The sequence below is a fragment of the Genypterus blacodes genome, unplaced genomic scaffold (assembly GCF_046128005.1).
Source record: "Genypterus blacodes isolate CSIRO-AG114 ecotype Tasmania unplaced genomic scaffold, CSIRO-AGI_Gbla_v1 ptg000321l_1, whole genome shotgun sequence".
Lineage (NCBI taxonomy): Eukaryota > Metazoa > Chordata > Actinopteri > Ophidiiformes > Ophidiidae > Genypterus > Genypterus blacodes.
Genome location: NW_027467108.1, coordinates 4,925 through 18,110, shown reverse-complemented (window position 1 = coordinate 18,110; position 13,186 = coordinate 4,925). Strand labels below are relative to the sequence as shown.

General features: G+C 50.3%; 1 protein-coding gene across 2 annotated transcripts; it reads left to right on the top strand.

Annotated features, from left to right (window-relative positions):
• The first annotated feature begins 741 nt into the window (after positions 1–741).
• nfkb1 (nuclear factor of kappa light polypeptide gene enhancer in B-cells 1) lies at positions 742–12,937 on the top strand. 2 transcript variants are annotated; one of them, XM_076137474.1, is made up of 24 exons: positions 743–1,039; positions 3,463–3,503; positions 3,709–3,778; positions 4,196–4,236; positions 4,341–4,439; positions 4,551–4,702; positions 6,819–6,982; positions 7,068–7,226; positions 7,592–7,696; positions 7,814–7,905; positions 8,070–8,208; positions 8,290–8,442; positions 8,538–8,684; positions 8,769–8,936; positions 9,030–9,159; positions 9,242–9,356; positions 9,728–9,929; positions 10,023–10,192; positions 10,493–10,595; positions 10,736–10,875; positions 11,241–11,304; positions 11,389–11,552; positions 11,880–11,988; positions 12,086–12,937. In XM_076137474.1, the coding sequence occupies exons 2-24, from the start codon at positions 3,468–3,470 to the stop codon at positions 12,166–12,168; spliced, it is 2,805 nt and encodes a 934-aa protein (XP_075993589.1). In that variant the 5' UTR covers positions 743–1,039; positions 3,463–3,467; the 3' UTR covers positions 12,169–12,937. The 2 variants fall into 2 exon arrangements, with proteins under 2 accessions (XP_075993588.1, XP_075993589.1); XM_076137473.1 differs by having other exon boundaries at positions 742–1,039; positions 4,341–4,702.
• Positions 12,938–13,186: the final 249 nt, after the last annotated feature.

Here is a 13,186-nt window from a genome sequence, read left to right as displayed (position 1 = left end):
TGGGTGTGGGTTTGTGTGCTGAGTTTGTGGTGAATCAAAGCAAAAATCATGAGTAGGAGAAAACTAGAGAGAGAGAGCGAGATGCAAGTTGCGTAGTTAAGCAAACTTGGCTCTCACTCACTCAGTGTTGTACATTTAGTGAGTCCAGAAGTCTGTAGAGATCATTTAAACATTTTTATACATTTTTATTTGTGGCCCATTAGTAAGTTTGTGCCATGTCGACACATATTTGAAAGTTTTACCACATTTGTGAAATCTTCCTTCACCTTTCCTCTGTTTCTTCTCATGACGTCACGGGGAATTTCCCTTAAAGAGAGGAAGTGCATGCGCTCATGCGGTGTTCAGGTAGTGTTTGGAATGTGGGAAATAACATTGTACTACATGGAAATTGCATCAAACAGCAGTCTAAGCTATAAACTTAATGTTGCACAACTTTACCACAGTGACGTCTTACGTAACGCGACGTTAGTGCTGTGAACATCAGCGTCCAAGCAAATGAACGCAAAGTGACCAAACCCTCCAGACAGGATGACAGCAGACAGCAGCACAATGGAGGAAGGAAGAGTGAAGCACGTAGATGAGGAACCATGTCAGTGATATTCAAACAGAATCATTAAAACTAACAAAACACAACATAAAATCCTTTCAGACAAAGTCTTGGTCTTGTTTTTGGTGTCCTGTCCTCGCTGTGATTGTGTTGCTTATCTAAAGTGTTTTGTAAACACACTGTTGATGTGATTTCCTTGTCACACACTGTCAGAGTTCAGCTGACTGTTACGTTTTCACATCACCCAGCCTCTCCCAGTCTGCTGGAGGTTTTGATCAGTTTGGTGTCCAGACGGAGGTGAAGCCATGATTTGTTTATAACGAAGCTCCTTCACTGTGACGGGACGAAGCGCGCAGCTCGTTCAAAAGGAGCGACTCGTTCATGAACCGTCCATGTGAGCGGCGTGTTTCTCTTCCTGGATCCGCATCAGGATCAGGTCCACATGAGGACCCGCTGAGACCAGGACCCGCTGAGACCAGGACCCGTCAGCAGGTGAGGACCGGGCTCCGTTTTGCTCTCTAGGGTTTCTCGATTGAGGCTTTTCTGATTATTGATGAACAGAACTCCTCCAGCTGCTCTCGTCCCTATCAGACCTGTCCGCCCTGCTGTCTGTCCTCAGGACGGGGACATTGTCCCTCAGCAGGACACTTTGGCTTCTACAACTTGTCTCTCCTCTGCTCAGTTCGGCAGCTACTAAACACAATAAGACGCGGTCATTTTCACACATTTAATCTTTTACCATCGCCCCTCTCTCTTTTCCTTCCGCCTCAGTGTTTTCGTCATGAAGTTTAAACTCTCGTTATAAACCAAGTTTTAATGTTTTATATGCGCCGAATATTAAAGTGAACTGCAGGGATACAAACAATGACACCTGTCTCGTAATGATGACAAATAACTGTTGAACTTCAAAACATTAAAGTGGTAAAAGGTGACTGGAGTTTGGTTTGACGGCAGAACGGAACCTTGATAGTGTTGTTAGCTGTTAGCTCGCTGTTAGCTCCCCGTTACTTTTTAATATCCTTTCGTTTAGCTTCCTGTTAGCCTCCCCTTACTCTCGTTAGCTCTCTCTTAGCTTCCTCTTAACATTCTAGAAGTTTTCTGCTAACTCGCTCAGCTTCCTGATAGCTTTCTCGCACTTTCGTGTAGCTGTTTGCTAGTTCTCTCTTGGCCCCCCCTTACTTTCTGAAGGGGGGGTCATTTATAAACACAACCACCAGGAGAGTTGACACATGTGAAGAAGCAACACAGGGAAAGACTCAGAAACCATGAAGGTGGAGGCTGGGGGGGGGGGGGGGGGGGGGTGCAGGTCTCCTGGGGAACTCTTTGGGGGGTCTCACAGTCCAGAGGGGCCCCATAGAGGAGAGGGACGATCAAAAGCTGTACAAGAGAGAGAAGTGAAGGAATCAGCTCAGCTATTCTCACCCTGCCACTGTCCAGCTGAGGCTAAGCTGAGCCTGACTCTGCCCAAAACTAAACTTCTCTGGAGCTCCAGCCGGAGAAGAGAACATGATGGTGGTCCAGTCTAGGTCTGCATGGTTGGTGTCTGAGTATATGAGACAGATGGTGAGGCAGACGGTGGTTGGAAAGATGGTTGGAAAGATGGTTGGACAGACGGTGGTGAGACAGGTGGTGGGAAAGATGGTTGGTCAGACGGTGGTAAGACAGGTGGTGGGACAGGCGGTGCACTGCCGTCTCTCCTGTGTTTAGCTTCGTGTTTCTCCAAGGCCTTCAGCAGTTTTTTCTTCAAAATCATAAGTAACTTACCCAGTTGTACCAGTGCTTTTTTCCCCCATATTTTCCCGAATAACTTCACCGTATTGAAAAGAGACAGTTGATTGAGGTATTCTTCCCTTTTGGCCTTCTGGAACGGCGTCTCACTGGCCCCTAACTTTTGCCTCTGCAGCTTGTCAATGGTGTCTGTCAGGATTATGTTGGCCTCCTGCTCAGTCTTGCACTTTGCAGTCAGTTCATCGGCCATCGACTGGAACTCCCTCTCATTGGCTCTGGTCTCTGTCTGAGCTCTCAATTCGATCTTCATACCTTTCTTCACTGCGTCGTATGTCTCCACCCTGGAGACCTCAATCTCAGCCTCCTGTGCCACTATGTTGTCCTTCAGGACCAGGACCTTCCACTTATATTCCCTCTTCATGTCTTTGTATCGTCTGTCAGCTTTCAGCTGTTGCACCAGATTTTTCTTCTTCAGGTCTTGAAGCTCTGATCTCAAGGCCGTGTTCTCAGTCGTGGCTATCTCCCACTTTTCATTCAGTTCCTTGACTTTACAATCACGATCCTTCCTGTCGAGTTTCAACAGTTCGTCACCTGCCACCTTTAGCCCCGTATGTTCTTTAAGCGTCTCTTGTTTCTCCCCCTGGTATGTGTCGGAGTCTCTCTGACGATTCTCAGCATTCGCCTGCACTTCCAAAATTTGCCTCTGCAGCTCATCATGCTGCCGTCTCAGGATGTCCTCCTCGGTCTCTGCCGGCCCCTGGTCTGTGTTGTCGTCCTGGCAGGGCTCGGAATTCGGCGTGGGAACCTGAGGGTCGCCGTCATCACTGTTAATATTGCTAATAGATTTTGTATCCGGACAAGTCATGTTTCCTGGACTCATGGTTGGTCTCAGTATTTATCTAGCTGCATGTGATGTCATCAGCGGTGAGTTCAAGGCCCGATGCCGCGCGTCAACTCTGATGCTGTCGTGCGAGTGCAGCATCATGTCTTTGACACGCCGTCTAACATGATGTCATCTCCGATGTTTACAGTCTGTGGGTGGAGCCTCTTGAGGTCGGACCTTGCCTCATGAATGGGGGCCTGTGATTGGCCAAGATACCACATTGTCTTGTCAGTGCGATGCTCGACACTGAGACCTCACAAAATGATTCCACCTTTCAGTACCTTTTTGTCCTTTCTGTTTTCAGACGTCATGGCTGAGGACGATCAATATCTGCATCACAACCAGGTAAACAAAGTGATCAGCTGGTATATGAGCCAACCTCCTGGATGACACTGCAGTAATAAATGTTGTACTGGGCGTGGGTGTTGGAATGCGTGCGTGGGAATGCGTGCGTGCCTGCGTGCGTGCGTGCCTGCGTGCGTGCGTGCGTGCGTGCGTGCGTGCGTGCGTGCGTGACCGGATTGTTGTTTGATTTCTCTTTTCCCTGCAGCTCTTTGAAGCCGGAGTGATGGACTGGGATTTTCCTATCTTTGGGACTCAGAGTTGTGTCCTGAACACAGGTGAGACCTTCTCCTCAGTTCCACCCTGACATGTCCCATCCCAGCCTGACACACTCAGAGCAGCTGCCTTCGTTTTTAATGTTTGTGTGAATAAGACGACGGAAGTCATTTCTCTAAATGCCGGACTGGAGAAGTGAAGCTGATGTGTTTACAGATGTGTATACCTTCACCTGTAGATGAGTCCTCTGCCGTAACTTTAGGGTTGTAAAAGCTCAAAGCAAGGAGGTCCATCATCATCATCATCATCATCATCATCATCATCATCATCATCATCCTCATCCTCATTGTGACTGCTGCCCCCTGGTGGTGTTTTACTGTTAAAGATTATTGCTAAGGAGGTTCAGCTCTAGGCGTGTAAGATGGTTGACAGGCCTACTAGACAGGATGCAGATGATTGACATGTGTGTGTGTTTCCAGTGGACGGACCTTATCTGCAGATCATGGAGCAGCCTAAACAGGTGAGCAGGTCTCTGCCTGTCCTTCCCTGTCTCCACCTCTTCCTACTTGTCCCTTCCTGTTTACACCCCAAAGTGTGTCTGTGTGTCTGTGTGTGTGTGTCCAGCGGGGCTTCAGGTTCAGGTATGACTGTGAAGGTGCATCCCATGGAGCTCTACAAGGAGCCTCCAGTGAGAAGAACAGGAAGACCTACCCCACTGTCAAGGTAACGTGCTTTCATCAGTCATCCAGCTTTTGTTGCATTGTATCTTTGCTTATTTGCTCCGTAAATCTTTTGGTTTGTGTGTGTGTGTGTGTGTGTGTGTGTGTGTTTCAGATCTGTAACTACCAGGGCCCGGCCCGGGTGGTGGTCCAGCTGGTGACGGCTCTCACCAACTATCCACACCTGCATGCTCACAGTCTGGTGGGAAAACAATGCGAGAAGGGAATCTGCATAGCAGACCTCCCACCCAAAGAGTCCACTATCAGGTCAGTACGACACACACACACACACACTCAGACACACAGCACCACACACGGTGTGATGTGCCTAGCTGGCAGGCCAACATTTCATTTTACAAAACTCTGTGAAAATGAAGCTTCTGGACCTCGACTCTCCACTCACCGACTGTCAACAGGGACATCATGTTGAGTGGAGTGGAGACGACATCATGGTGTCAAGGGCCTGATGCTGCACTCGCATGAAAACATCAATGTTGGTGTGCAGCGTCGGGCCTCTAACACACAGCTGATGACATCACATGCAGCTGGATAAATACTGAGAGCAACCAAGAGTCCAGGAAACTCTGATGTCCTCTGCCAGAACAACAACACAAACCAGGAGCTCACTGAGACGCATGCAGAGAAACAACGCGGCTGAGCCTGAGCACACCTTGAGACTGTGGAATGAAGAGCTGCAGAGGCAAACTGTGCAACTGCAGATGAACGCTGATGATCAATCATCTGTAAACAGGCTGGCCAAAGCAGCAGAGGAGAAAAACACCTTGAGACACAAATCTAAAGCTGCAACTGAGAGCTGACAAACAGTTGAAACTCAAAGTGAAGGATCTTGATTGGACGTCTGGGAACTGAAGGAAAGAGTGCACTGAGAGCCACTGAGGCACCTTCTCCTCAGGCCACATGATGAAAGTATTCAGACACAAATGGGGGAAAGAAACACTGAAATTCCTGAAAACTTCAATCTTAGGTTGAAAGAGCAACCACGGCCTGTCAGCAGTGCAGATGACATCATGGAGTCAAAGACCTGAGCCTTTGTGTCAAAAGCATCGGGCCTTTAACACACTGCTGATGACATCACGTGCAACTAGATAAATACTGATAGGAACGATGAGTCCAGGAAACAACCATGTCACAGGAGGCAACGGCCCCGCAGGACGAGGAGGATGACAGTGTGGAGCTACGGATAAAGCTCAGTGAGTGGGATCTGAACTGGAAGGTCTTGGAACTGAATGAAAAGTGTAAAGCAATTAAGTACGAGAACTCGTCTTTGAAATCCGCCCTTGAGGAGTTGAAGAGGAAATGTGGGGAGCAACAGGCGGCAGCTGATAAACGCTACAAAGACCAGGAGAAGGAACAGAAGCATAAGGTCCGGGAACTGACGGACAAGGTGTCCAACCTGGAGTCTGAGATCGACATCTCGTGGTTTGAGACTTACAGCGCACTGAAGAAGAGTCTGAAGGGCCACCTGAAGTCTCGGACAGACGCCCTCAACCACGAGAGGCTGTTCAGCTCAACCTCCAATAAACTGACTCTAAGGTACATATCTGAGCAGGAGTCCACCAGAATCTACACAGATACCATAGAGACGCTGGAGAGGGAGCTGCAGACCGAGCCGGGCGACACCCCCCCTCCGACGCCCACATGGGAAAGTCACTTTGAGCAAATGACTCTACTCAAGACCGGGATGATATTAGGAAAAATATGGGGGAAAAAAGGACTGAAGGCCCTAATGAAGTTAATGAGGAGGTTGCAGAAAGAACTGATCAAGGCCTTGAGGAAGGACACAGGACAGCACCAGGGAGAAACCGAACGGCCCTACAGAGAAACCGAACGGCCCCAGAGAGAAACCGAACGGCCCCACAGAGAAACCGAACGGCCCCACAGAGAAACCGAACGGCCCCACAGAGAAACCGAACGGCCCCACAGAGAAACCGAACGGCCCCACAGAGAAACCGAACGGCCCAACAGAGAAATAGAACGGCCCCACAGAGAAACTGAACGGCCCTACAGAGAAATAGAACGGCCCCAGAGAGAAACCTGCTATGACGAGGGTGAACTAGAGTGACATCACTCTACACTCCAGGACATGAAGACCGTAAGAAAGTGTGATTGGTGCTTCTGCAAAATAAATAAATACATAAATCTGACTGTGGCTGGAGTTCCATCTGTGTGCGTTTGTCGTTCCTCCCTCTGCTGTGATGTTAAGCTGCTGCACCTCCGCGAGCTTCAGCAGAGCATCCAGCTCTTACCCAGAAATAGAGCTGCACAGAGGGGCAGCTGTGTCAGCACGTCCACATGGAGGAGGGCTCGTCCATCTCTCTCCTTCTGAACCATATCTAGTAGCTTTCTGTACGTCTGTCTGCAGCTTTCCTAACCTGGGGGTCCTCCATGTGACCAAGAAGAACGTGGTGAAGACTCTGGAGGAGAGGATGCTGGAGGCCTTCAGGATGGGATACAACTGTGGAGTGTCCATCTGCCCCGAGGTCGACGTGGTGCAGGGAGAGGTCAGAGCGCCGCGGGAGGTCACAGGTGTGTGTGTGTGTGTGTGTGTGTGTGTGTGTGTGTGTGTGGGCTGACAGCGGTGCTGATGCCTGTGTGTGTGTGTGTTCCTCAGACAGACAGCACTCCTTCATCTCCAGCGCTGCATCTCTGCAGGCCAGAGAGCTGGACCTGTCTGTGGTCCGGCTCATGTTCACCGCCTTACTGCCCGACAGTGATGGAGGCTTCTCCAGGAGACTGGAGCCGGTCCTGTCTGAGCCCATCTACGACAGCAGTGAGTACCTGCTCCGCTGCTCCTTCCTATCCTTCACCTCCTCCTACACTTCCTTCACCTCCAGCTTCACCTCCTCCTTCTCCTCCTGCTCTCCTATGTTCTCCTGATCCAGCTTCCTGTTCCCTTTCTCCTCTCCCCCCAATCCCTCCACACCTCCACATCCAGCTCCTCTTCCACCTTTCTCCTCCACCTACTATTGCTACTCCTCCTGAACCAGCTTCTCATTTTCTGACACACTCTCTCCCTCTCTCCTTCTCTCTCTCCCCCTCTCTCTCTCTCTCTCGCTCTCTCTCTCCCCCTCTCTCTCCCTCTCTCCCTCTCTCACCCTCTCGCTCTCTCTCTCCCCCTCTCTCTCTCTCTCTCAGAGGCTCCAAACGCGTCTAACCTGAAGATTGTGCGCATGGATCACACAGCTGGCTGTGTGAGTGGAGGAGAGGAGGTCTACCTGCTGTGTGAAAAAGTTCAGAAAGGTCAGACGTGTTGACATCACAGCAGAGGAAACTCACTTATCAGGATTCCAAAGTGTTCGGTGTCCATCAGTCACACAAAGTTGGACACAAACTCTTGGTTGTGTGTGTGTGTTGCAGATGATATCCAGGTGCGGTTCTTTGAGGAGGACGACTCTGGGGTGACCTGGGAGGCTCTGGGAGACTTCTCCCCTACAGACGTGCACAGACAGGTCAGCCATCATCAGGTGGAGGTGTTAGTAAAGCCAGCATGTTGCCATAGTAACCAGAGACATCCAGTCAGCATCCCGTCACTTACATACAGGGAGTTCCCGACCCTCCAGGTGTGACTTCATTGTCCACATCTGTGCTCAGGTTCTTCTTCTTGTCTCTACAGTTTGCCATCGTCTTTAAGACCCCAAAGTACCGAGACCTGAACCTGCAGAAACCCACATCTGTGTTCGTCCAGCTGAAGAGGACGTCTGACAACGAGATGAGCGAACCCAAACCCTTCATCTACCATCCTCAGATCATAGGTACACCTGCCAGGAAGAGTTGTCACTCTCTCTCATACACACACACACACATGCGACTGTCTAACGTGTGTGTGTTTGCAGACAAAGAGGAGGTGCAAAGGAAGAGACTGAAGACGCTGCCCACCTTCCCTGACTTCAGTGGTCATGGAGGAGGAGGCCTGTACAGAGGAGGAGGTGGGGGAGGTGGAGGAAGAGGAGCTGGAGGAGGAGGAGGCCCTGCAACAGGAGGAGGAGGCGAGTTCAATGTGGTTTCAACGAAGACTAAAAAGTCACACACACACACCACTTGATTCTGTATTGTGATCGGCATTGGGTTTGTTTTCTTCCAGGTTACTTCCAGGGCTTCTCTACATACAACTATGCAGGAGGAGGAGGAGGAGCAGGAGGAGTAGCAGGAGGAGCAGGAGGAGGAGCAGGAGGAGGGGGAGGTTTCCCTACAGGTTACTCAGCTGGAGGAGGAGGAGCCATCAAACATGGTGAGGAGATTATCCAGCGCCATCTAAAACAAAGATTTGGCATGGCGGCCTGTGGATCTTACTCCTGCTGTCTCACTGTTAAAGGCTGTGGGGGCGGAGCCACAGAGGACAGCGACGACGGGGACGACACCAAGCCAGACAACGACGCATCATCAGGCGCCGTGCTGCGAGCCGCCGCTCAGAGGGGAGGAGCAGCTATGGAGGAGAGACCTGAGGGGGGAGGAGTCAGCGGGGAACTGGAGCCACACACAGGTTGACACTCATACACACACACACACACACGGGTCATACACACGGTTCATACACACGGTCACTAACGTGTGTGTGTGTGTGTGTGTGTTGCAGACGAGCCTCAGCTGGAGCTGATCTACAGAGATGTGGCGGCTCTCTTCCAGTACACTGTGACAGGAGACCCCGCCTTCCTGCTGGCTCTACAGCGCCCCCTAATGACGGCCCAGGATGAAGAGGGAGACACGTCAGTCACACACACCAAGCTCTCACTGTGTTGAGTTTCACAGAACAAATCAGTGTGTGAGTGTGTGTTCCTGCCTTCACAGTGGCCTCCATCTAGCAGTTCTCCACAGCCAGCAGAGGGCGCTGAAGAGCCTGACTCAGGTGGTTTCTGTTCTGCCAGGAGAGGAGGTGCTCAACATGAGGAACCATCTGTACCAGGTCAGCATCAACAACAAACTGAGTGACTGCTGCAACTCTGCCAGGCTTAAACATGTAAACAAAATAATGAGCGGAAAGAAGATGTTTGTGCTGTGACGGAGTGTGACACAGACACACGCACGCACGCACGCACGCACGCACGCACGCACGCACGCACGCACGCACGCACGCACGCACGCACGCACGCACGCACGCACGCACGCACGCACGCACGCACGCACGCACGCACGCACGCACGCACGCACACGTGGAAGGGGGCGATGTGCTCTGGCCTGTCTGCATGGTTTCCCTGCATGTATCCTGTTGTGACTGTTGTCGTGGAGATTCTCCTTTGGTAAAGTAAAACTCCGCCCCTTCTCCGTGTTTCCCAGAGTCCTCTGCACTTGGCTGTGATCACCCAGCAGAGGGAGGCAGTGGAAGCTCTGCTATTGGCTGGAGCTGACCCCACCTTGACAGATCGCCACGGCAACACAGTGCTCCACCTGGCATCCCAACAGGAGGGAGGAGGTATGGTCCACTTCCTGTTACAGCACAGCGAGCTGAGCAAGCTGCTGGATCAACACAACACAGCAGGTAAACACACACACACACACACACACACACATATATATTCACACACTGACACAGTGTTTGAGAGCTCTCTGCTTCTGTTACCATGGTTCCCAGGACTGTGTGCGGTCCACCTGGCTGTTCTGGCCAATCAGCTTTCTTCGCTCCGTGAGCTGCTGGAGGGAGGAGCCAACGTTGAGGCGCAGGACCGCAGCTGTGGCAGGACGGCCCTCCACATCGCCACGGAGACCAACAACGTATCACTGGCCGGCTGCCTTCTGCTGGAGGTACACCGGATACACTGCATATACTGTGTGTGTGTACTGGGTTAAACTGTAATCATGTACTGTGTGTGTGTGTGTGTGTGTACTGGGTTATACTGTAATCATGTACTGTGTGTGTGTGTGTGTGTGTGTGTTTTCTGTTCCAACCTTTAACGTGTGTGTGTGTGTGTGTGTGTGTGTGTGTGTGTGTGTGTGTTCTGTTCCAACCTTTAACGTGTGTGTGTGTGTGTGTGTGTGTGTGTGTGTGTGTGTGTGTGTGTTCTGTTCCAACCTTTAACGTGTGTGTGTGTGTGTGTGTGTCAGGGTAATGCCAGTGTGGACTGCTGCACCTTTAATGGCTCCACCCCCCTCCACATCGCTGCAGGGAGGAACTCTGTCAAGCTAACAGCGCTGCTAATGGCTGCAGGTAGAAGACACACACACACACACACACACACACACACACACACACACACACACACACACACACACACACACACACACACACTCGTATGCATACTTCTCTATGTGTTATGGACGTGTGTGTGTGTGTGTGTGTGTGTCCAGGTGCAGACCCTCATAAAGAGAACTTGGAGCCTCTGTTCTTCAGGGAGGAGTGCCTTGATGAGGAAGAGGAGGAGGATGAGGAGGAGGATGAAGGCTACGTCCCCGGCGTGACTCCGCTCAGCGTGGCAGCTTCAGCTCAGGTACGTCCATGCTGCTGTTAGCATGTCAGCTGAGCCTGATCAGTGTGAGGCGTCTGTCCTTCCCTCTGGCCCCACAGGACAAACTACACCTCACTGAGTTTAAGGCTGTGTGTGTGTGTGTGTGTGTGTGTGTGTGTGTGTGTGTGTGTGTGTGTGTGTGTGTGTGTGTGTGTGTGTGTGTGCAAATTCACTTCATCAGCAAGCGTGTAAGAGCAAAGAGCAGAATGGCTCAATAACTTCCTGTATGCCTATCAAAATAAGAGTCATAAATACAATTAGGGTGCAAAATCTTATCTGTGTGTGTGTGTGTGTGTGTGTGTGTCTCTGTCTCTGTCTCTGTCTGTGTGTGTGTGTTTCTGTCTCAGGTCTTAGAGCTCCTGAAGGGTAAACGTTACGTTCCTGACTCTCACAGAGTTTCTGCTCCTTCAGGTGAGCGACGCTGTGCCTGAAACTGTGACATCATAATATTTGGGATCGGTTGCAGTGTCAGTAAAAGTGTGTGTGTGTGTGTAGGTGACTTTGCGAGCCTCAGCCTGGACCTGAAGCAGGCTCTGTGTGGCTTTGTGGAGAGTGAAGGATGCTGGGAGAGTTTGGCTCACAGTCTGGGCCTCGGCGTCCTCAACACCACCTTCAGCCTGAGCCCCTCCCCCACCAAGACCCTGCTGGACAGCTACGAGGTCACACACACACACACACACACACACACACACACACACACACATACACACACACACACACACACACAGGGTTGTCTGTTCCAAAAAAAGATTTGTATGATCCATTGGGTTAAAGGTCGCACTGTTAAAGGACGCCTGGTCCTCCTCAGCACGGACCACAGTTTCCTGTTTCCTTCAAAGGTCAGGGTTCAGGCTGTGGGAGGGGGGGGGGTCAGCTGCTTCACCCGCTCTGAATGCTCTGTGTCACTCCACATGTCACACACGTCTTCACCTCTCAGTCTATGTGTACTTTGTGGTGGTGTAGTAGATGTGTGTTTGTGTGTGCAGGTTTCCGGGGGAACGCTGTCTGACCTGCTGGCTGCTCTCAGGTCAGTTGGCAGCTCCACAGCTCTGAGTGTCCTGGAGGAGGCGCTGCAGCAAGCACAGAGCACAGCAGGTACACACACACACACACACACACACACACAGGACTCACAAAGGCAAGACTTTATTCTGTTATGTGTTTATTTACAAAAACGTGTGTGCGTTTGCAGGTGTGTGTTTGTCACAGTTGCAGTCGGGCGTTCAGATGGACAGCAGTGTGTGTGACAGTGGGGTGGAGCTCTCCACAGCCTGAGCTACTGATTGGTCTGTGCTGTGGCTGGTTGTCAGGGAAACCGTCTCCAACTAATGACAGCGTACTGACGCTGAGGAGCCACGCCTCCTTTTTGTTTGTTGTTTTGATTGAACAGTTCACTCCTCAGTCACTCCATCATCACCCCATCATTTAAAACGAGGGTTAAGTGAAACGTTGTGACCCTGCTGCCTCGGCCCGGAGGGAGGGATGCCTGCTGGCTGCTGCTTCATGTGCTGCGTTTGTAAGTGAAGCTTCTTCTGAATATAAGACTCCAGAATGTTTGGTCTCAACAATCATGATTTGTAACAGAATGGATCTCTTCTCCGCCCCGGGTTTCATCTTCATCATGTGTGAGGACGAACTTGACCTGCTGGCTGCTGATCATAGCTTCACCTCCTCACAAACATGAAACGATTCTGTCCTCAGACGAGGACGCCAGGTCAGATTCAATTAGGCTCACTACTTTTCAGTCACAAGCTGTTAGAGGGACAATTCATTAAAAATGAAACTTTTGTCTCCTACTTAAAAAAAACTTCACCTGAAATGAAAATGGCGGAAAATAAAATCAGCTTCCTGTTGCTTAAAGAGGAGATAAGTGAAGGCATCATCAATAATCACTTGGACTTTGACAGTATTGATCCGTATTCAAGTCTTTTCTGAGAAGCAAGTAAATGCAGTTAGTTACATTTAAATAAAAACATTTTGGTTAAATTGGCTGGAAACCTAGGTCAAGTTTTTGATCTGTTTTATTTTCATTTGGGTGAAATGATCTCCAGATAAATTGGATTTATTTTGACAACCTCATGATTGAAATTATGTTTAAATGTTTAATGTAATTGTCTCTGTTTTTATGGTGTTTTTATGTTTTTATGGTACAGAGTGCGTGTGTGTGAGTGTGTGTGTGTGTGTTCTCAGCTTTCTGCGGCGGGACGTAAAGGTGCTACTGACAATGACATGATTGTAAACATATCAGGTTCCTTTTGTTTTGGATTTTAAAGGGCATTTTTTTTGAAAAGCT

Bases quoted from the DNA above. Each gene is read 5' to 3' on its own strand.
- nfkb1 (XM_076137473.1), top strand. From the start codon at position 3,468: ATGGCTGAGGACGATCAATATCTGCATCACAACCAG. The intron at 7,697-7,813 runs GTCAGACGTGTT...TGTGTGTTGCAG, and splicing joins GTGTGAAAAAGTTCAGAAAG to ATGATATCCAGGTGCGGTTC. The intron at 8,443-8,537 runs GCGAGTTCAATG...GTTTTCTTCCAG, and splicing joins CCCTGCAACAGGAGGAGGAG to GTTACTTCCAGGGCTTCTCT.